At 51.5% G+C, this 22,818-nt stretch overlaps 1 protein-coding gene across 3 annotated transcripts; it reads left to right on the top strand.

Moving 5' to 3' along the window:
• PRRT4 (proline rich transmembrane protein 4) lies at positions 1 to 22,231 on the top strand. 3 transcript variants are annotated; one of them, XM_066262228.1, is made up of 6 exons: positions 1 to 96; positions 1,492 to 1,594; positions 13,754 to 14,478; positions 14,564 to 14,668; positions 15,014 to 15,139; positions 19,897 to 22,231. In XM_066262228.1, the coding sequence occupies exons 3-6, from the start codon at positions 13,827 to 13,829 to the stop codon at positions 21,723 to 21,725; spliced, it is 2,712 nt and encodes a 903-aa protein (XP_066118325.1). In that variant the 5' UTR covers positions 1 to 96; positions 1,492 to 1,594; positions 13,754 to 13,826; the 3' UTR covers positions 21,726 to 22,231. The 3 variants fall into 3 exon arrangements, with proteins under 3 accessions (XP_066118325.1, XP_066118324.1, XP_066118326.1); XM_066262227.1 differs by lacking the exons at positions 1 to 96; positions 1,492 to 1,594 and adding an exon at positions 12,360 to 12,534; XM_066262229.1 differs by lacking the exons at positions 1 to 96; positions 1,492 to 1,594; positions 14,564 to 14,668 and adding an exon at positions 12,360 to 12,534.
• The last annotated feature ends 587 nt before the right edge of the window (positions 22,232 to 22,818 follow it).

Here is a 22,818-nt window from a genome sequence, read left to right as displayed (position 1 = left end):
TCCTTGCCTTGCTTGGCTGCAGAAGTTTCCTTCTCACCTCTCCCCTGCACTGCAGCTTTACCCCAGCAGGCTCTGGCCTCTCTGGCAAAGCCTCATGTAAGTATTAGTTTCCTGTTGCTGCTGTAACAACTTACCACACACTTAGAAGCTTAAAACAACACACATTTACTGTCTTATAGTTAGGTTGGAAGGCTGAAAGAGGTTCTCTAGGCTGTGCCCCAGGGAGGCTTTAGGGGAGGGTCCTTTATCTCACATTTTCCAGCTTCTAGAGACCATGTGGATTCTGTGACTTGTGGCCCCTTCCTCCATCTTTCTTTCTGACCTCTGCTTCCATTTTCACATTGGCTGTGACTCTGACCCCCCCCCGGCTCCCTCTTACAAAGTCTCGTGGTTACATTGGGCCCAGCCAGATAATCCACAGTAATCTCCTCAACTCAAAACCCTTCAGGTAGTCACATCTGCAAAGCCCCTTTTGCCACATGAGGTGACATTGGCTCAGGTGCTGGAGATGAGGACGAGGGCTTTTCAGGAGGGCCATTATCCAACTTCCCACACCTAGGCAGGATGCTCACTTCCTCCATAGTGCTAGGGAGTGTTTGTGGCGCATTTACCACTGACGTTATCTCACACTGCCCCTAGGAGGTAGGCATGGATGCCCGTGGTAAAGATGGAGAGCCCGGCCAGCTCCACGGCCTGTGGGCTTGTCGCAACCCCAATGCTGCCTCCCCAGACCAGAAATAAGCCTCTCCCTTCTGGAAACTCCACACAAACACCTTAGATTTGGCTTTGGGTTCTTTGGGTTCACCTTTTGGCCTGTGCTTTAGCCCTTGGGGCCCTGGCCTGTGACACAGAGATTGGGTACTTAGGATAGAAAGAGAGAGAGGATTTTGTGGGCTGAAGTGCATCGATGGGTGTTGCAGGATGTCTGACCCCTTGCTGTGTGTGTACAAGAGTGTGTCTGTCTGGCCAGTTGTTTGGGCAGAGGGAGGAGAACTTCCACCAGATTTAGAGGCAGTTCTATCTCCGAGGATCAAGACACCCTGCTCTGGGGTCTGCCCTCACCCCCTTTCCCAGGCTCCTGTCTCTAAACCAGCCTCTAACCAAGGTTCACTCAGCCCCTGGGGCCGAGACCCGGTGTGTGTGTGTGTGGGGTGTGTGTGGAAGGTGCTGGTCCACGGAGCACACTGTGAATAGAGGGCCCACCATTGTACCCTTCTCCCTGGCATTCACTTAATGAGTCAACATTTTTTGAGCTCTCACAATATACCAACCCCTTGCCCCTGCCACTCAGGCCCTGTCCTTTACTTTGCAGAGTCTGGTTCCTCAGGGAAGTACACAGCCTTGCCCGGGGTGTCCAGATGAAGCAGTCTCTCCTCACCTCAGCTTCTCAATGTCCGCCTCTGGGTTCCCTTAGCGCCTCCCACACTCCTGCCTGCCCTGAACTCCCGGTGGTCCCCACCCTCCAGCCTTTTCCTGTCTTTGCCTTCGCAGACATGACTTCACCCTCCTATCAGCCCTGGCCCAGCCCTGGGAGAAGGGGCGTGGCTTTCTTCACAGAACTGCCCAACATGGGACTGGAACACAGGCCTCCCAGGTAGGGCTGATTCGGACTCATTGTTACGGTTCCAGAATTATAGATACAGTTTGATGAACGGGGTGGGGTGAGGGAAGCCCCCGGCGGAGAGCATGTCCTGCCCCTCACTTCTGGCCCAGCCCAGGCCCTTGGTAGGTGAGTGTCCCCAGCACTAACTTTACCACTTAGTGATTCTGTCATTTACATAACGGAGGCCTCAGGTATCAGGAACTGGGGAGGAGGGCTGAGATGAGGACCAGAGATTGCTGTGAGGTTCCTCCCAGCCCTTGGCCAGAGGGAGGAGGGAGGCTTGCACAGGGAGCTGGGGCAGCCTGGCCTGCATTGGGGCTGCCGGCTTCTCCACTGGCGCTAGAGGGAGAGAGGTGCGCCTTCCAGCACCTTCCAGCACCTTCCACCACAACGGCCTGACCAGACCTCACATGGATGATGCCACAGTAGCTCTGTGTCCTCCCCCCCCAGCCCCGCAGACCCCTCAGTTGCTCCTTTGTGTCCTCCAAGCATCTGCAGGATGGGGACATTACCAGGGAGTGGGAGGGTCACAGGCAGAAGGGTTCAGGACAGTAGTCTCCATTCCCCTGCTGTGGAAACAGCTGAGTCCCTCAGGCACTTGTGGGAAGGCTTCAGGCTGTCAAAAAGCCAAACCCAGCTGAGATTTGCTCCCACTGGAGTTGGTGTGGGGGGAGGGGCTTGTAGCAGGACCCCCCCAGTGCAGCCCCTGACCTATCACCTGCCCGCCACCCCACAGCTCTGTGCCTGGGTGGTCCATGGCTCTGCAACAAGGTGGGAGGGGCCGATTAGGGGACCTTTGCTCTAAGAAGGGACTGTGCTTTCTCACAAGGATATGAGAACCAGGACACTTTCCCCTGGGGCCTCCTCTGCCCTAAAAACGTGAACAGATCAACTTTGCAGATGGCATCACAGCTCCTACCCACCACAGCCTTGTTAGCTTTACCTGCTGGAGAGAGCACACCTTGTAATCATCCCTAGTAGGAAGCCTTCTCTCCTAGCCACTGCCATCCCTCTCTTGTCCCCACACCCCTCCTGGTATCCCTATCCCCCATCAATCTCTTCTGTTCACAGTCCCCAAACTTCCCCACCTCCTCCACGCCCCCTCGCCCCTGCGGCTTTGTCACTCCTGGAACCTGACAACATAGTATTGTAGTAGCAAGCATGTGTATAGTATTTTTATGTGTTCAAAGGACTTCTTATATACTAATTTAGTGCTCCTGGTAACTCTGTGAAGGGAGAACTATTATTACTCCCATTTTGCAAATGAGGAATCTGACACATTGGAAAACAATAAGGTTGAGTTAAGGCCCTGGCCAGTAGCTCAGTTGCTTAGAGCATCATCCCAAACACCAAGGTTGTGGTTTGATCCTCGGTCAGGGCACGTACAAGGAATCAACCAATGAGTGCATGAGTAAGTGGAACAACACATTGGTGTTTCTCTCTCTCTCTCTCTCTCTCTCTCTGTCTCTCTCTTTCTCCCTTCCTCTCTCTCTAAAATCAATAAATACAAAAAATAAATCATATATTTTAAAATATAAATAAATAAAATCAATAAATAAAAATTTAAAAATAACAATAAGATTGAGTTAAGACTAAGAGCTGTGGAAACAAGGATATAGAAACCCACAAAATAGACATTGGGAACAGCTATGCTTGTCAAAAGACTAAAGAATTGTTTTGTTTTTTAAATTACAAAGTAAAGTGTGCAGCAGACTCCCTGACCCTTGCCCTATCCACTCCTGATCCCCAAGAGCTAAAGATACAGAGAGACTCACTGGAGGGACCCTCTGCCAGCCTGCCCCAGAGCCCCCCTCCCCCAACCATGAGCCAGCCACAGGAGGTAAGGAGGTGGGGACCAGAGCAGCGTAGGGTAGGCTTCTGGGTTCCTGTCTCTATTCCTTAAACCTCCTTTACCTCACCAGTTTACTTCTCACTCACCCTCATTCTTCTTCATCTGTCTTGGAGAGAGCAGGCAGTTGCCTGCAGATACTGGTCTTCTGGGTTCTGGGAAGGTGTTCTGACCCCCCCCCAGGGCATTGTCCCACAGAGCTGGGCTGAGAACCCCCCACTGCTGTCAAGAGCAAGCCAAACCCCACTCCCAAGTGACTAATGCCTGAGTTCTATGCTGTTCCTGGTCCACTGTCCCCTCCTAGGAGTATCCCTGGAATGTGTACCCTCTGTCCTGGGAAAAGGGGCAGAAAGCCTCTTAACGTGGATGGAGAGGGAGTGAGAGAGAACAGCTGAGCTCAGGAAGGCTAGACAGGGAAGTGGCTCCAAGGAAGATGTTAGCCAAGCCAGGCAGAGCACACGATTCTTGGATGATGGAGGGGTTTGGATAATCTATGAACAAATCACAGACTGGGAGAAAATATTTCCAAAAGACATATCTAATAAAGGACTTATCCAAAATATACAAAGAACACTTAAAACTCAACAATAATCCCTGGCTGAGTAGCTCAGTTGGATGGAGTGTTGTCCCAATATGCCAAGGTTGTGGGTCCAATCCCTGGTCAGGGCACACACAGGAATCAACCACTGAATGCACAAATGGGTGGAACAACAAATTGATCTCTCTCTCTCTGAAATAAAATTAAAAACTCAACAATAAGAAAATGAATAATTCAATAAAAAAATAGGCCAAAGATCTGAAAGACTGCTCACCAAAGAAGATAAACAGTTGGTAAGTAAGCAGATGAAGTGATGTTCATTTATTATTGTCTCCAGAATCAAGAGGAGTGAGTGAGCGAGGAGAAGTGACTGATGGGTCTACTGTTTCCGGAAGGTCAAGGAAGAAGATTCGGGTCCATTGGACTTAGCAAGGGTTGTTTGGCAGAGCATTGAGATGGAAGCTGGACGGCAGGAGGAGGTCAGGCAGTGGAGATGGTGGTGCAAACAACTCTGGAGAATTTCTGCTGTGAGGAGCAGAGAGATGGGGCAGCCATTTGGTTAGTCCCTCTTTTTTTTTTTTTTTTTCATTTTTCTGAAGCTGGAAACAGGGAGAGACAGTCAGACAGACTCCCGCATGCGCCCGACCGGGATCCACCCGGCACGCCCACCAGGGGGCGACGCTCTGCCCACCAGGGGGCGATGCTCTGCCCATCCTGGGCGTCGCCATGTTGCGACCCTCCTTGGTGTCGCCATATTGCGACCAGAGCCACTCTAGCGCCTGGGGCAGAGGCCACAGAGCCATCCCCAGCGCCCGGGCCATCTTTTGCTCCAATGGAGCCTTGGCTGCGGGAGGGGAAGAGAGAGACAGAGAGGAAGGTGCGGCGGAGGGGTGGAGAAGCAAATGGGCGCTTCTCCTATGTGCCCTGGCCGGGAATCGAACCCGGGTCCTCCGCACGCTAGGCCGACGCTCTACCGCTGAGCCAACCGGCCAGGGCTGGTTAGTCCCTCTTCCCATTGCTTTAACCTTTCTGTTGATTCTTGTGCCAGAATCAATTTTGTAAAAGACCATTATAGCTACATAACATAGTTTAATGTTTATGTAAAGGATTTTAAGTCATTGCAGCTTTGTAATATAGTTCAATATTTATGTAAATGAATACATACTACCCGAAAGAACAAATTTTTGCCATACAACCTATTTGCCACTCTTCCTTTGCCAAAGGAAAAGAATTTAAATATTTTTGCCTGTTAGTCTTACAGATGAGCTTTAGAACAATTATTTCAAATTTTAAAAATCTCAGTGATATTTTATTTTTAAAAACTTTTTAAAAATTGTGTTTATTAATTTTAGAGAGAGAAACACTGATTTGTTATTCCACTTATGTATGCATTCATTGGTTGATTCTTTTATGTGCCCTGATGGGGGATTGAACCCGCAAACTCGGTGTATTGGAACAACACTTTAACCACCTGAGCTACTTGGCCAGGGTTATTTTATTTTAATTGGACTAATACTCAACATATAAATAAAGAATTTAATGACCTTATAAAATATGGAGGGGTTGATCCGGAAACAAGATGTTTCTCCATTTATCAAGGTCTTTTCCTTTTTTTCAGCTTTATTGAGGTATTACTGACAAATACAGTTGTAATACATGTAAACAGTATAATGTGATGATTTGATATACATACACGTTGTGAAAGGATTTATTGAGGCCTCTTTTATATCTCTCAATAAAGTTTTGTAGTTTTCTTCACCTAGATTCTTTTTCTTTATTTTATTTTATTTTTTTAAAAGATTTTATTTATTCAATTTTCAGAGAGGAGAGAGAGAGAGAGAGAGAAAGGGGAGGAGCAGGAAGCATCAACTCCCATACGTGCCTTGACTAGGCAAGCCCAGGGTATCGAACAGGCGACCTCAGCATTCCAGGTCGACGCTTTATCCCACTGCGCCACTAGATTCTTTTTCTTTAGTAGAAAGTTCCTTTCTTTCTTTAATGTATTCTGCCTATATAAAACGTGCCTTTTCTTCCAGTCCTTATAGGGAAAAGCTATTGATGGGACTGCTTAGCTTTAATCTAATTACATTTTTTTCTAATGTTTTCCAAATGTTTCACAACGTAATGGCATTTTGCCTTCCCTTTTACTCTTTCCCAATATTGACACTTATTACTTCTCCTCCTCCTCTTCCTTTTCGTCTTTCTCCTTGTTTTCTTCACATCTTTTTGCATTGACAACAGTTGGCAAACCCAAGTTAAATGTCAGCATTAATAGCAGAATCTCCATTTCTAATTTTAAGGAAGTTTTATTTTTCTGTAAAATTTAGGGTTAGTTATTCTTTGAAATAGAATTTTTATCAATTTAGGAGATAGGTTTCATCATTAATTTTTAAAAATGCCTTTTAAAAATTTATTAAAGTTTTTTAAGTTGGCCTGTTGATTTCAAAGTGCTGAAGAAAACTTACTTTCAACATAGAATTTATATTCATTTAAGCTGTCAATCAAGTAAAATTATAGAATATATATGTTTTCAGATATATGAGATTTCAAAAGGTTTACCTTCAATGCACCGTTTCTGGAAAAGCTACTAGAGAAAATGCTCCAGTAGCATTTAAATTGATATTGAGAAATGTATCATCATTCAGAGGAGTACATAAAAGTGTATACAAAAAACTTAAAAAGTATATATTTTAAAAAATAATAAAATGAACACCCATGTATTCACCACATAGGGAAAGAAATAGAACATCACCACTATCTTAGAAACCCTGAATTCTTCTCTCCCAGTCATAACCACACTTTGTTGCCTACCCCACCCCAGGGATAGAACCTCTTGAGTTTTAGGTTAATCCTTCCCTTGCTTTGTTTCTGGTTTCATCACGTTTGTGTATGTTTCCACACAATGCTGAGCAGCAAGCATAATCCTAACAGAGAAAGGAAAGGACAAACTTGTGCCGGATGAAGACTTCAGGGAGAAGAGCTGCCGTGGAGCCTCTGGGTCTTGGTGTGGCTTTGGTTTCTCTAAGTGTCTACAACAACCTTTTCTGGGATTGTCAGTGAGCAAGGTCAGGAGGGAGTCCTGGGAAACAGAAGGCTCACCAAAGCGAGGGCTGTAGTGTCAAACAGACCTTGGCTGACTGGATGGAATCTTGTCGGGGCAGTGGGCTGCTTTGTGCTGACTGTTTGAGCTCACTCTCATCTCCTCATCTCAGGAGCAGGTCAAAGTGGAACATTCCCTGAGCAGGCGGCAGGACATGGAGGGGAGAATAGTAGTGTTATTGTAGTTGGTCAAGACATGGGTAAGTACAAATAAGAAATGGAGCAGGCTCACCCAAAATTCTGACCTGAGGTTCCAAGGACAGTATGCTGGCATCAAGGATCTCGGTGATGACAGCCATCAACATCTCCTGAATTGGTCACACTGCTCCAATCTGACCCGGTGTGCTTGTGATACACAGCTGACATCCTGGTGTCCCCCTTCTCTGTCTTTCAAGGACCCCGCTTTGTCTCTGCCTATGGTGGGTCTCCTGTGTCCTGCATCCACATTCTCTCTCTCTCCCTCTCTTTCTCTCTCTCTCTCTCTGTGTTTGGTTTACTTTCTGGTTTTGGTGGAGCATTTTCTCTAGTAGCTTTTCCAGAAACGGTGCATCAGAGGTAAACCTTTTGAAATCTCATATGTCCGAAAACGTATATATTCTATAATTTTACTTGATTGACAGCTTAAATGGATATAAATTCTATGTTGAAAGTAAGTTTTCTTCAGCATTTTGAAAGCATTGCTTTTAACTTCTAGTGTTGCTGTTGAGAAACCTAAAGCCTTTCAGATAGCTAATCCTTTGGACATTGCTTCTTTCTTTCTTTCTTTCTTTCTTTCTTTCTTTCTTTCTTTCTTTCTTTCTTTCTTTCTTTTTTCTGGAAGTTTCTAGATTCTTCTTTTTAATTTGTCTTGGTGTGGATTTTCATCCACAGTGCTGGGTCTTAGTGGACCCACCCTTATGATCTCACAACTCATTTTCTTCTGTTCTGGAAAATTTCTTCAAATTAGTTCATTGGTGATTTCCTTTTTTCTGTTTTCATCTATTTTTTTCTTTTCTTTTTGAAACTTCTATTATTTTGATGATGAACTCCTAGAATTGTCCTCTTATCTTTTATCACCTTTACACTTTATCTCTTAGTATGTTTGCTTTACTTTCTAGGGAGATTTAATCAACATTATCTTCCTCTTTCTATTAATGTTATTATTTCTGCTGTTGAGGTTTTATTTTTCAAGATATAATTGTTGCTCTTGCTATTCTTGGGATGTTTCTTTGTATAGCATCTTGTTCTTGTTTCATGGATACTGTATCTTCTCTTATCTTTCAAAGGCTATTATTAACAATGGTCTTTTTTTATAAATTTATTTTTATTTTTTTCTTTGTTTTTTTTCAGAGAGAGGGATAGACAGACAGAAACGGAGAGATAAGAAGCACCAATCATTAGTTTTTCGTTGCGCATTGTGACACCTTAGTTGTTCATTGATTGCTTTCTCATATGTGCCTTGACCACGGGCCTTCAGCAGACCGAGTAACCCCTTGCTCAAGCCAGCGACCTTGGGTCCAACCAAGCTGGTGAGCTTTTTGCTCAAGCCAGATGAGCCTGCGTTCAAGCTGGCGACCTCGGGGTCTCAAATCCCGGGGTCCTCGGCATCCCGGTCTGACGCTCCTCGGCATCCCGGTCTGACGCTCTGTCCACTGCGCCACCGCCTGGTCAGGCACAATGGTATTCTTGACATCTTTTTTTCTCTGTATAACTTGTTTCCTCCAAGTTACTTTTTCTGGTTCTTTGTTTCATTTCTCTCTTCAGCATTAGAAAATTTCCTGGACATCGGGTAATCTTTGGCCATGGTTAAGTTTGCAGGGCTGGAGGAGAGGTTAGTCAAAGGCTGAGCTCACAGGTTGGGTTTGACAGTGTTGGGTGATATAGCTGGGGAGATGCCCATGTCGGTATCTTTAGGCCTTTCTTCTTGGGCTAGTGACACACCCTAGAGTAGAGAGAGAGAGTCTTCCAGTTTCTTGCCCAGATGACCTGCTCTTAGTGCTTTGGGAGCCTGATGGTGAGAGAAGGCTCGGGATCTCTGCACTCAGCACTCCACATGACATGGTTGTCCCATCCCCTTGCTTTCACAGTTTTCAGTATGGTGTCTTCATTCATAACTGTACTTGAAGTTTCTCCAACCCAGATATCCTCTATCTCAGTGGTCTCCAACCTTTTTTGGACCATGGACCGGTTTAATGTCAGAAAATATTTTCACGGACTGGCCTTTAGGGTGGGATGGATAAATGTATCACGTGACAGAGACAAGTGTCAAGAGTGAGTCTTAGACGGATGTAACAGAGGGAATCTGGTCATTTTTTAAAAAATAAAACATCGTTCAGACTTAAATATAAATAAAACAGATATAATGTAAGTTATTTATTCCTTCTCTGTGGACCGGTACCAAATGGCCCATGGACCGGTACCGGTCCGTGGCCCCGGGGTTGAGGACCACTGCTCTATCTTACCTTCTTCAAAGGTAAATCCTCCAGGTTCTGGCTGGGATAGTGGTGGGGCTATTGTCCAGTGGCTTGGAGTTGGGGACGAGATCTAGAGATCCAACTTTTTCTCTTTGTGGTCTTTATATTAGCAACTTTTCCCACAGTTCCAGAGGTACCACAGATTGCCAGTTTCTGTGCCTTCTAACATGTCAGCTGTTTCTTCGGGGCTGATAAGTCAGTAACTGCATAGGTCTCTGCCATTCTGTTTCAAAAATGTTGTGGCTGTTGTCTCTTTTTCTGTTCTTTCCATCCTTGTAGGTTTATTTCTTGATTTCAAAATCTCTTTATTGACATTTTTTTTAATTTTTTTTATTTATTTATTCATTTTTAGAGAGGAGAGAGAGAGGGAGAGAGAGAGAGAGAGAGAGAGAGGAAGGAGAGCGAGACAGAGAGAAGGGGAGGAGGAGCTGGAAGCATCAACTCCCATATGTGCCTTGACCAGGCAAGCCCAGGGTTTCGAACCGGCGACCTCAGCATTTCCAGGTCAACGCTTTATCCACTGCGCCACCACAGGTCAGGCTCTTTATTGACATTTTAGTGGGGTTTGGGGAGGGACTGAAATTAGAACTATGCATTCAATCACCATCTTAACCCAGGGAGCCCTAACTTCCCTTTTCAATATATTTTAAAAAATATAATTCCTGGGCATAACCCTACTTGCTCACGGACAATTGCTATTTTAATATACCGGGGTTTGTTTATTTCTGTCTTTCCATTTAAAAGTCTTTAAGTGAACATGACTAGTAGGAAATGAGCCTTTCAATGAAGAGAATTTGAGGAAAATGTCTCTAGCGGGATGACTTTTATTCAGTATATAAGGGAAAACCAGAGGCTGAATCTCAGCATGCAGCCTCCAGGCAGCCCCTAAAAAGGACCAGACCCTGCAGTGAACCCTGAGGTGATACCCTTTGCAATTGTCTCAAGATCCAGAATAAATCTCAGGCTTCACCCGTTGACATTGCCTGGAGAGGAGCTCAATTGGTGGTTTGCTCTTATCGTATATCAATTGGGGAAATTCTGTGATAAGATGCCTTTTTTATTTAAAAATTTAATTAAATTTATTGGGATGATATTGGTTAATAAAAGTATATAGGTTTCAAGTGTACAATTTGATAATATGTCATTTGTATTTTGCACCCAAAATCAAATTGGATGCCTTTCTAAAATGCAATGCATTGCCCATTTGGGCCCCAGAATAATAATAATAATTCTTTTATTTATTGATTTTTAGAAAGAAAGGAAGGGAGCAAGAGAGACAATAATTTGTTGTTCCACCTTTTTTAAAAAAAAGATTTTATTTATTGATTTTAGAGAGAGGAGAGACAGAGAAAGGCAGTGGGGGAGGAGCGTGTATGTGCTTTGACCGTGCAAGCCCAGGGTTTTGAACCAGCAACCTCAGCATTCCAGGTTGACACTTTATCCACTGTGCCACCACAGGCCAGGCTGTTGCTCCACTTATTGATGCATTCATCGGTTGATTCTTGTATGTGCCCTGACCAGAGATCGAACCCACAATCTTGGCCTATGTGGACGATGCTCTAACCAACTGAGTTTACCAACCAGGGTAGGGTCCCCCTGATACTTTTAAACACTAGCATTTTTGGAGGAACACTTGAAGGGATTTAGAAACTCAAGGCAACATAAATGAGTCAGCCCCACTTAAAATCAGTCACTGAGACAGCATAAATAGACCCATGAAGTATTCACAGTGATCATCCAGCTCTTTAGTCATCTTCATCACTGTGGCACTGTGGGCCCGGGCTCCCTATATTCCTGAGTCTGCACACTCTTTCTTCCACTTCACTGTTCTCCTCCTGCTCCCAATTGGAAACAATTTGTAAGTGTCCTCTCACAAGCAGGGTAGCTTACCTTTCTCTCTGGCAGGCATTTCTGAAATTCCAAGTATTTTTGAGAAATCAGTTTTAGCAAAAAGAAATGTTGCACCCATAAATTGACATTCACCAGTCCACCTGTGCCTGTGGGAGGTACTTCCTGTAGCAGTACAACTGTTGCAAGTGACCCAGGTGGTGGAGAGGGCAGCAGAGACACTGAGTTCAAGGCTCTGCAAGCTGTGTAACCTTGGGCATATTCGTCACTTCAGAGCCTTAGTTTACCTATCTGTGAAATGGGAACACTCACAGGGTTGTGGAGAAGACTTCACAAGATAAAAGGTGTAGAAGTGCCTATTATACTTGTACTCACGGCTTAATACACGTAGTGGCTTTTCTTGCATGCAGTGTAATTGTGGCGCCGGCTGCGGTGTGTGTGCGTGTGTGTGTGTGTGTGTGTGTGTGTGGCCCGCTCTGGGAGAGAGCGCGCGCGCGCACACACACACACACACACAACACACACACACAAGCGCTCGCGCAGTGCTGTGGCCCGCGGGTGCTTCCCGGGGAAGGCATGCTTGTGGATGGGTGTGTGATGGGCCGCCCTGGGAGTGTGTGGCTGCCAGCGCCAGGCTGAGAACGAGGTGCCCGCGCCCGCCGCGGCTGATGGGCAGCTCTGGGTGAATGAGCACGCGTGGGGGAGACGGGCACAGACGTGCGTGCCCGCCTCCTGGCCGGGGTGGGGGGCGGCCCGGGGCCCGCGGGGGTGGGTGGTGGGAGGAGTAGGGAGCGGGAGGGTAGGGCGGGAGCGAGGGTGGGAGGGCGGTCCGAGCGCGGCTGCCGCGGAGCCCCGGCGCGGGCGGCACAGCCAGGAGGCGGCGCCGCGGGAGGGAGCGCGGAGTGGGCCGGGCCGCCCGCCTGGGGACAGCGTTGCGGGCAGCGGGCCGAGCCGGGCCAGACCCGGGGCAGCGCGTTGGCGAAGCCGTGGGTGCCAGGACGAGCCGAGGGGCATCGGGCGCGACCGAGAGAACCGGAGAGACTCCGTGGAGCGTTGCGTACCTGGGCGCGGGGCCGCCGCGACAGTCCCTTCTGCGGGGACTTAGCAGAGGAGACCCGCCTCTGGGAGAGAGCGAGAGGAGCAGGTCGGCTAGTCGTGCAGGAGGAGTGTGTGTGTGTCTGCACGGTGTGTGAGTAGGGGTGTGTGTCAGGGGGTGGGGATGATGTGGATGATGTGTGTCCGCAAGGGGTGTGTGATGTGTCTGTAAGGAATGTGTGAATGTGTGTAGGGGTGTGTGCCGCTCAGTGCGATTGTATATACTGTGTGTGTCTGTGAGGTAGGGGTGTGTATGCGTGCGCGTGTGCGCGTGTGACTGGGAGGATGGGAGCATAAAGCTTGGGTCTGAACCCACATAGGAGGGAGGGGGGCTAGGCAGGACTGAATGTGTGTGTGCACGCGCACTTGTGTGCAGGGCTGTGTGAAGGGTGAGTGGGTGAGTGTGCCATGGGCGCTAGGTGTGGTTGTGTGTGTGTGATGTAAGGGTGCAGGGTGCACATGTGTCCCTGGCTCATCCTCCCCTGCCCACCAGATGTGTGTGCAGGTTGAGGGGTCCTGGGGAGGGGTAGGAGTCTCCCGCAGCAGCCCCAAGCCTAGCTTGCTTGCCTGGCCATCTTCCCCAGGAAGCCAGGGATGGGCAAGTTGCCCATCCCCCAAATACTCCTAGGGTTAAGGGGAAGGGAGGCCAAAACCCGGGAAAGAGAGGAAAGGCTGAAGGCACAGAGCTTCTGCCAGACCCGGAGCCAGGCTGCCTTCTCCATCTCTGCCAGCTCACTCAGCCCTGGCTTTGCCCCTCCCAGAGCCCTGTACTCCAGATCCGAGTGAGCAGAGGGCCATCATCTTAGGTTGGGCCCCGCGATGGGGGTGGGAATAGGTTGAGATTCGCCATGGAGGGTCAGCTTGTTCACAGTTGTATTACCAGAGGGTGCTGGGCACATAGTAGCCTCAATAAATATTTGCGGGTGCAAGGGAGGATAGAAGAGGGGGAGAGGAGGATCTGAGTCTGGGAGTCAAGTCCATCCATCTACTATCAGTCAAGAATGAGAGCAGCTGGTTGCGGTCACACTCCAGTCCCCAAATTGAGCAGGTGGGGGAGGCAGGGATTTAGGGAGAGGGAACCTTAGGGAAACTGTAAGGGAGGGATTTGTGCTAAGGCCTGAATGGAGTTAGGAACTGGCAGCTCTCCTTGGGCAAAACCCTTCACATCCTGCCCCCAGCACCTGCTTCTCTGTGACCAGGAACCTCTGTCTGGGGCATTTCATCCTAGAGAGCCAGGGCTCTCCTCATGGTACCTCTCCTCTCTCCAGGACCTTCGTGTTCAAAAGGTGCTGAAGAACTGAGTCCCCTGCCCACCAAGGCCACCTGAGACCAAGTGGGGCCATGGCAGGGCATGGCTGTCTGGGGCTGGGGCTGTTCTGCGGGGTCCTGCTTGCTGTTCCTGTGGGCCCCCAGGCTGCTTCCTCCGTCCCGGGTGCCCCTCTCACCACCTTGACCCCACCACCTCAGAGTGAGGCCTCTATGCTGTCTCTCAACCTGGGACTTAACTTCAAATTCCACCTTCGGGGACCTGCCGCTGCCTGGGGGAGCCCTGTCACGGAGACCCAGCCCCTCTCCCCTGGGCCAAGCCAGGAGCTCGAGGAAGAGGTGGCCAGTGGACTGAGGACTGATCCCCTTTGGGAACTGCTGGTGGGTTCCCTTGCGAACTCCCCCCCAGAGTGGGGATCTGCTGAAGGCAGCCCTATACCCTGGTCCTCCTCCCTGCCTCTAGAATCCACATCCCCCCTCTCTGGGCCCACCAACCGGCCTACTGCCTCCTATCAGCCCAGGATGGGCACTGTGACCTGGGACACTACTCTGATGGCTACCGCACCTCCATCCAGTGCCGCCAGGCCCCACCAGACTGAGCTGGAGCTGAAGTTTGACATGGCGCTGCGGGCAGGCGCAGACCCCACGCTCGGGCATCGAACGCTGCCCCTGCTGCCTAGCCTGCGGGCCAGTCTGGCAGAGATTGCTGGGCGCCTGGGACCCTTCGGTGAGTACCCACTCCACCCTGAGGAAAGCCCCTGCTGAGCTGCCTGGCAGGCAGGAGGAAGCTTCAGCCTGGGCTCCTTCTGCAGGGTTCTTTGGCACCACTCTGTCCCCACTCCGGAACTTCTCAGGCACGAACCCCCCAGAGCCCACTACATTCCCAAGCCCCGCCTCCAGTGTCTCGGATTCTCCAGGTGAGTGTTTATTTCATTGCAACAAACACAGAATACCTCTTCAGGTCTGGTGCTTTACCAGGGGCCTAACCAGCACTCCTTTTCTTCTTTGACTCAAGGTGAGGTCTGCATTGCTCCCTCCAGGCCCTGGGACAAGGGCCACTGCTCCCAGGAGGGAATTTCCCCTTTGCCATACTGAGTCTGGTTTGGTCCTCGGAGCTTAGCTTCTGGTGGACATGTGGCTATAAGTCCTGGAACAATGGCTCTCTTAGGGCAAGTTCTGGAGAAGGACAGGCTTTCCACCAAAAGCCCAGAGGCGAAGGCTGGCTGGTAACATGGCACTCAAACCCCATGCTCCATTTGCAGGATTCTCTGGCACCAGTCTGTCCCCGCCTCCATCCTCCCTGGACAGCAAGCTCCCAAGCCCAGGCCCACTAGACCCAACTGCTTTCCTAAGCTCTGCCTCGATTGCAACGGCAACGGCATCACTTGGTAAGTGTCCTATTTATTTGAACTTGACATTTATTGAGCACTTACTACATGCTAACCACTAATTGGTGTTCTTTGACCCTTTTGTTTCATTGTCATCATAATCACAACCACTGTTCTCTTCATCATCACAGGGAGATACATATTAATGGTCTGAGAACAAGTGTTGCTGGGGACAGCCCCACATAGAGTTAAGTATCCTCCAGGAGTTTTGCAATCACAGGCAGAGCAGGATGTAGACAAATGTATCAGGGGCAAACAGACACCGGAACGCTTCATTTTTTCCACAGCCTCAGCACCAACCCCACCCTCCACAACAGTCTGCCCGGCCTGATTCCCCACCCACCCCAACCTTGGGGCTCCCTCCCTTGCTGTCTGATCTGACATGACGTTTGCTCAGATATGGGCAGGGCCGGGCCCCTAGCTGGGAACACATTGAAGGTCTTGAGGAGACAGATGGATGCTGTCCTTGTTCAAGAAAGCACACAGACAAGCTGGGAAGCCCAGGGGCTCCGAAATCTTGAGGCTTGGGTTTGAATCCCAGTTCACTTACTAATCTGCTGGGTGACCTTGGGGCAGGTTACCTAGTGTCTCTGAGCCTAAATTTTCTCATATATCTCTGAGTTTAATAATTGTAACTATTTTGTTATTGTGAAGCTTCCAGATAATGTAAACTCCTGGCTTGAGGTTGGGCACTAAGTAGAAACTCATGAAATAGTAGCTGTTAACCTTGCCTATTCCCCTACTTCATCACAAATATACACACAGACCCTACCTCCCAGACACCACAAACCCTGGCCTCAGGAGGTGATGGGCTAGCACATAACCCACAGGACCGAAGGCTCGCTGGTCGGGGAGAGGATCTGGTAGGTGAGGCCATGGGAGCCATGGAGAGGGGCTTCCAGGCCCAGCCAGGTCAGCAGTGGAAACCACTGGTCTCCACGTTTCCTGCAGCCCCAGACCTGACACACCCCCTGACTCTGGCTTACTCCTGCGTGGCCCCCACACTCCCGGCCACGCAGGCCAGGAGGCTGCTGTCTCCTTCCCATGCAGCCCAGCGTGTAGCAGGGGCAGGCTCTGCTGTGTGGGGTTGGGGGCAGGCTCTGTGGCCTCGGGGGAAGGATGCTGGCTGGCAGTCTGTCAGCCTTGGTGACAGCACTAGCCAGGCAGGTTTAATGAGTCTGGACAGTATCAGAAGAGCTCACTGGCACCATCCTCCTTCCCCCTCCTCACTGATGGCTGCAGGAACCCAGCCTCTTCCTGATTATTCCTCTTGGATAAGTCCAAGAGAGCTACAGTCCTCTCGGAGAGAAGGCCAAGGGGCCTTGCTCAAGCCAGCGGTATGTGTGTGGAGAGTAGTGTTAATCAGTTAGGGAACAAAGGGAGCTTCTCAGTGTCTCCTCTAGGACCTCTCTAACCTAGGTCTGGGGTTAACTTTTGGCCCCAGGGCTTCTGTCCCTTTGCATTGGGTCCCCTTCACTTTGGACAGAGGCTGTGTTCAGCCAGTATACAGGGAAAACAGTTGTATAGGTTGTTAACACATTGAAAGGCTTTACCCATTGCCCTTTGGCCCCTGAGGACTCTCTTCCGCCCCCTGACCACCCTGGTTGGCACCTGTGCCATTTCCAGTTGCTAAATATTTCAAATGTCAACCTCACAAAAAATATCAACTCTCCATAATCCTGGAGGTAGGGGTGGGGTGGGGGGATGGGGCCAGGACACTGAGCAGGCTGCCTCTTCCCGCATCCAGAGCTGAGCCCCTGATCCCCCAGCCCTTTGATCTGGGCAGCTGCTGGATAATCAGGCCTGACTTTTCCATAAATCCAGCCGGCCCCTCTCCCAACTCCCAGCTAGCTCCGACCTCACCAGTTACTCACGTTGACATCTCATCTCCTCACTCGCTTGTTTCTGAGGTCAAGAGGGGTCGCAGGGCCAGAGTGGAACCATCTTGTAAGGGAGGCCTGCTCAGCAGAGGGATCCTGGGAGGTCACTATCTTTTTGGCTCTTCTGGAGGAAACTGAGGGCTTCTCCTGGGGAAGCCTTGAATAGGGAGATAGGGGCTAAGGTCAAGTGGACCCTTTAAAGGCAGAACATGGGTCTTCTTCACCTGTCCTGACCCACACGTGGCCCCGTGCTGTGCACAGTGGGCATGCCCTGCCCCCTGGCAGCGGGGCACTTTGTTAGAACTCCCTCCTCTAACAGCTGAGCTGTGCCTATTCTTTGCCTATTTTCTGGCTTCCTCAGTATGTTGAAACTTGCTCTAATTGTCATAGTGTTTTGGGACAGAAGTGAGAGATGGGGCTTCCTGTGGCCACCGAGTGAGAAGTGGAGCAGACCTCTGAGAGCTGCACTTGTGTGTACAGTGAGCAAGGGGGAGGCATGCGGGACGGCAGGCTGGTTGGTGTAGAGGGTGAAGCTCCTGGCATGGTCTCCCTGCCTCTCTGCAGGCCCACCAACATCAAGGAAAGACCAGGCAAACTCTTCTACTTTGCAAAAGTGGGTGGTCAAGGGCCACTGAGAGGATTAAGGAATGAGGATGAGGGAGGGAGCATGTGTCTGCTAATGTCAGACTTGAGCCGGCCCCTCCTCAGCAAGCTGTCCCTTTCCAGCTGTGTTCTTAACTCATGGCTCAGTCTTCATTAAGTGTTCAGGGATGGTCAGTCCATTCAAATTGGTGTTCTTCAAATAGGGTTTACAAAGTGGGAATGTGTCGCTGTTCACTCATTTGACTCATCGTGGATTTTCTAAGCAAGTTTAAGATGTGCTAAGGGACAACAGTCTTGTTGGTTGAATCAAGAACTAGTTTGAGGCCAGAAATGGTCACACTCACACAAACACAAACTGATGATTGGTGATAGACATTAGCCTGTAATGATGACACCGACAGTCATATATTGAATGCTTATTATGCACCAGGCACTCCAAACAGCTTTGCACACATTCATCCTCTTAATAGCCTCAGACTTGCTGCCATGTGCAGTAGGCAGTGAGCTGTGGATATTTAAGTTTTTGGCTGCTATTTCTCCACCTGCCGCAGTTGTCTGATTTTACCTTCCCCTCCTCTCTCTGAGGCATGTCCAGGCATTTGAGGCAGGAGTCTGGTTGTCAGGAGGCCCCTCCATTCTACAACTGCCTTCTCTGCACCTCCCATCGCCACCAGGCTGTCCCCATCCTTCACTGCCATCCCTGCCTGCAGCTGCAGTTCTGCTGAGCCTGCTGCTGGAGTAGGCAGAGGTTCAGTCTCCAGCATTCTCCCTTGCTGCTTGGCCATGGGGAGGATCCTTGGGTCTAACTCTTTCTTTTAAAATTTTTCCCTTTTATTTTTAAATTTATTGATTTTAGAGAGAAAGGAAGGGGGAGAGAGGAAGTGAGAGAGAGAGAGAGAGAGAGATTTATTGCCCCACTTATTTATGCATTGTGGCTGGGGATTGAACCTGCAACCTTGGTGTATGGGACGATGCTCTAACCAACTGAACTACCTGGCCAGGGGTGGATATAACTCTTTCTACCCCCTCTCTTGTTTCAGGAGAGTAGAATTAGGGACCTCTGCCTACTCTTGCTTGACTTCCTTTTGCCTCAGGATGTGAGGAAGATGTTGGAGCAAAGGATGCGGCTGGGAGACCTGAGTAGATGGACCCCAGAACAATGCCTGAGGGGCTCACTCACTCAGATGGCATTTATCCTACTATGATCTCCCAGTTGTTCCTTCCTAGGGGTTCAAGGGTAGCCTTGAGACCTAGGGGAGTCCATCTTAATGTCACCTTCTATGAAATGGGGCTAGAATCAAAGGGGCATCTATATTCAGAGCATTAGACCAATGGCTTTGTGATTGAGTCAGGATAGGGATCTCAGCCATGGGTAGGCTGAGGGTGGGGGGCAGTGTAGCAAGCAGGAAGGCCAGTGAATAGGAAAGGTGTTCTTAGGGTGCTGGGTGGGGACAGGAGTGGCTCACCTCTCCTGCTGCATGTGTGTGCGCGTGTGAGCAAGAGTGCACGAGAGAGAGAGAGAGAGAGAGAGAGAGAGAGCTTTTCCTAAAGAGACTGGGAGAAGGAGGAAACAGTTGAAAAAGGGCAGGGGAGCTTTTATTAGGACCATGGTGGGAGCTGGGAGGCAGAGGTGCAGAACAAGAGGTAAGCAACCTAGTATTAGGAAGATGCTCTGAAATTGTGGAAAGGGGCTCAGACTAGGGCTCCAATATGGAGTCTAGTGGCAGCTCTGCCTATTTGTGACCTTGGATGAGTCATTTTGCCTCTCAGCAGACTCTTAGTATCTTCATCTGACAAATAATGGGATTTATTTATTCAGTGTGTATCTGTTCAGTGCCAATTCTGTGCCAGGCACCATTTTAGGCTCCGATGTGAGCAAAGCAAACAAAAAATCTTCTTCTTATGAAGCTTCCTTTCCGGTAGGAGAACTGAACTAGAGGGAACTTCTGCAGTCCCTTACAGTTGTACAATTTTGGGACTTCTTAAGAAAAACTATTCACAGTAGAACTAGACAGTGAGGAAGAGAAACAGACAGCCAGGGTTAGGATGGGGTGGGGGAGAGCCATGAAGGCTGAAACTACTGGTGAGGAGTTTGATGGGGGAGGGCAAGGTGGGTGGCCAAGAGGTGAGAGGTTGGGTGAGTCTCATATTGAAGACAAGTGTGTCCTGGATGCTGTGAGGACTCTGACCTCATACGGGCTACTGGTTGTGGCAGAACAGGAGGGGCAGGGGCAGGCTGCACGACTGCTTCAGACAAATGTTCTTTGCCTACAGATGCCACCATCACCACCTCTGGCCCAGATGACCCCTCTCCTGCCAGCCCTGGGAGCCCTTCTGTGCAGCCAGAGTGTGAGTCAGGGTCCTGCAGTGTTGGAGAACCGCCTGAAGGCGAGGGGCAGCCTCCTGAGGCCCCCTTGCATCTCTTTTTCTTGACCCTGGAGGCCGACTGGGCAGAGGCCAGGGCTCGCTGGGGGTTGGCCTGGGAGGCCCATGTGTACGGGTTAGGCGCCCTCTTCGGCCTGGTGGCCCTGCTGGCCCTGCTGGCGCTGGCGCTCTTGCCCTGGCGCTGCCCGCCCGGCGCTCCCTGTCTGGCGCTGCTGGACGTGCTCCTGCTCTCGGCTGGGACCACGCGGGCTTTCCCGCTTTTCTACGACGCCTACGGGCACCGCGAGCGACTGCCCACGCTGGCCTGGCTGCTGCTGCAGGACCTGCCGCTGCCCTGCCTGGCTGCCGGCCTGGGCCTGGCCTGCCTGCTGCTGGCCCGGCCGCGCCCACCGCGCTGCCCCGCCGGCCTGGCCGCGCTGCTGCTGCTGGGGCTGGCGCTGGCGGCCGCCGCCGCCCTCGGGAGCGCGGCCCACGGCCCGCTGAGGCCCCTGAGGCTGGCCTCCCGCGGGCTGCACGCCCTCCTGGCCGCCCTGCTGTCCGCGCTGCTGCTGGCGCTGTCCTGCTGGCGGGGCCGCCGGCGGCGGGCCGGGGCGCCCCTGGGCGGGGCCGGCCTCAAGGGCGCCACCCCGCTGCCGCCGGCGCGCAGCCCCTTCGGCCCGCGGGACTCCTGGCGGCGCGCGGCGCGCACGGCCCCGGTGGCCGGGACCTTCGGGCTGCTGAGCGGGGCCCTGCAGGGCTACGAGGTGCTGCACGCCCTGGGCTACGGTGGCCAGCCGGGCCTGGAGGGGCCCTGGCCCTGGTGGGCCTTCCAGCTGGGCCTGCGCCTGGGCGAGGTGGGCGTCGCGCTCCCCTTGGCGCTGCTGGGCCTCTACCCCGCGCTCTGCAGCCCCCGCGTGCCACCGCGCTGCTGGGCCAAACTCTTCCGCTTGTCCCCCGGCCACGCGGCTCCGCTGCTGCCCGGACGCTGGGTCCCCGGGCCCCCGGACAAGGAGCCTTCGGGTAGCGCCATCGCACGTGGCGACGCGGAGCTGCTGCAGCTGTGCGCCTTGGCGGGGCCGGGGCCTGACCTCCTCCTCCAAGGAGGCGCCTGCCGGGGCTTCGAGGGGGCAGCGGCCAACCCGGCCCCTTCGCCGGCCTCCTCCCCAAGCAGCGACTACACCGTGGACTTCCGCCCGCCCTCCCCAATCAACCTGCGGCGCAGCATCGAGGAGGCCCTCTGCAGCGAGGCCTTGCTCGCGCCGGGCCTCTTCCAGGGCCCCGCCTTTGGGGAAGCCCTGCCCGGGCTCGGCCTCTACAGCGCCGCCTCGCTGGGGGCAAAGGCGGGGGCTGGGCCCAGTGGGAGGTCTGCGGAGGCCCGGGGCTCCCCGGCGCCCCCGGAGCTTCCCTCCCCCGGGGCCTGGCCCGCGGGCAGTAGCGCATCGTCAGGCTCGCTTTGCGGCGGACTCTCCCGGGACAGCTCGTCCATGCTGCTGTGCTCGAGCCCAGACAGGCCCCCGCGCTGTCCGCTGGTCTGCGTCCTCAGCCCCCCGCGGCCCTCAGGAAGCAGCCCCAGCCTCCCAGCCTCAGGATCCTACCAGGCCCTATCTCCCCCTTCCCGTGACTCCCCAGAGCCTGCTCCGGAGCTGCAGGCTGAAGAGGCCTTGCTGCAGGAGCAATTCCTGGACGCCTGCCGACAGATAGACGAGCTGAGCATGGGCAGCGACACCATAGACCTGTAAAGAGGAAGCCCCCTCATGCCAGCCATAAGCCCCCTTCTGGCACCTGCTCTGCCCGAGACCTGCACACTGTAACCCTTCCCCAATCCTGCCTGGCTCAGATACCTCTCTTTGTCTCCTTCCCCACCCAGGGGCTCCTGGGTGGGTGGGTCAACAGCCAGGCCCTGTTGATTGGGAATTAGTGCCACCTCTCTGGAGCCCTGGGTGCTGATGCCCTCAGCTGCAATTCTAGGCTTGCAGGGGTCCCACTTTCCTTGGCATTCACCAGCAATAAAGCTCCAAGGTGCTCCACTCCTGACCATCACTCTGCACTCTGGTGCTGAGCGAGAGGGGCCTCTGGTTGGCCCTCAGGCCCCCACCACCTCTACCATGCCCAGGAATCCCATCCCTGCGTGAGACTCCCTGTCCTCCACATGACCTTTCCCTATAGAAGGGTCCCTGCCCATCTAGGAGCCTCTACAGCTGTTGGGTGGGAAGTGGGAGCTATCAGAGTTAATTTATCAATAAAATATTTTCAGAGGACAAAGTCTAATCTTGGAAAAGCTTGGATGAGGCAAGAGCAGCAGTGGGTTCTGTAAGAACTGGAAGAGAAGCAGCATTTGGGTGGGGTGGGTCCATCTCAGACCCCAGGGGTCGTTACTCTCAACTTCAAGGAGTCTTGTCCTGTGGCTGGAAAGAGGGAAGGTCCTTTGACTCTCTGGGAAGTGGGTTTTTTAGAGATGGAATGTGGCCCTGAAAGGTAAGGCAGAAACTCTACAGTCTGGGAGAAATGTCTGCATTCCTAGGAGCCTGGCTTCAGGTCCTGGTGGGCGGAGGGCTAGGGACTAGTTAGTGGTAAAGTTCTTCGTGGAAAGGTTAATACACATATCAAGGGCTTGATCACCTTGAGCGGGGATCCCGAGAAATCTCCCTGCCATATTTCCAGAGTAATTCACACCTGCTCCACCTACCAACAGGACCCTTTCAAGGTTACACTCACAGTCCCTTGGAGAACACCTACCTCCCATAGGTGCAGATCCTCCCTGAAGAAAGCCTGTCGTCCCCAAACCCCGGCCACATCCTACTTACCAAAGCAGTAACTCACAGTGCAGAGATC

Source organism: Saccopteryx bilineata, chromosome 2 (assembly GCF_036850765.1).
Source record: "Saccopteryx bilineata isolate mSacBil1 chromosome 2, mSacBil1_pri_phased_curated, whole genome shotgun sequence".
NCBI lineage: Eukaryota > Metazoa > Chordata > Mammalia > Chiroptera > Emballonuridae > Saccopteryx > Saccopteryx bilineata.
This window is presented reverse-complemented; position numbering and strand designations above follow the sequence as displayed.

Coding starts and splice junctions, on each gene's coding strand:
- PRRT4 (XM_066262228.1), top strand. CDS start 13,827: ATGGCAGGGCATGGCTGTCTGGGGCTGGGGCTGTTCTGCGGGGTCCTG. Junction 14,479..14,563: donor TGGGCGCCTGGGACCCTTCG/GTGAGTACCCAC, acceptor CTCCTTCTGCAG/GGTTCTTTGGCACCACTCTG. Junction 14,669..15,013: donor CAGTGTCTCGGATTCTCCAG/GTGAGTGTTTAT, acceptor CTCCATTTGCAG/GATTCTCTGGCACCAGTCTG.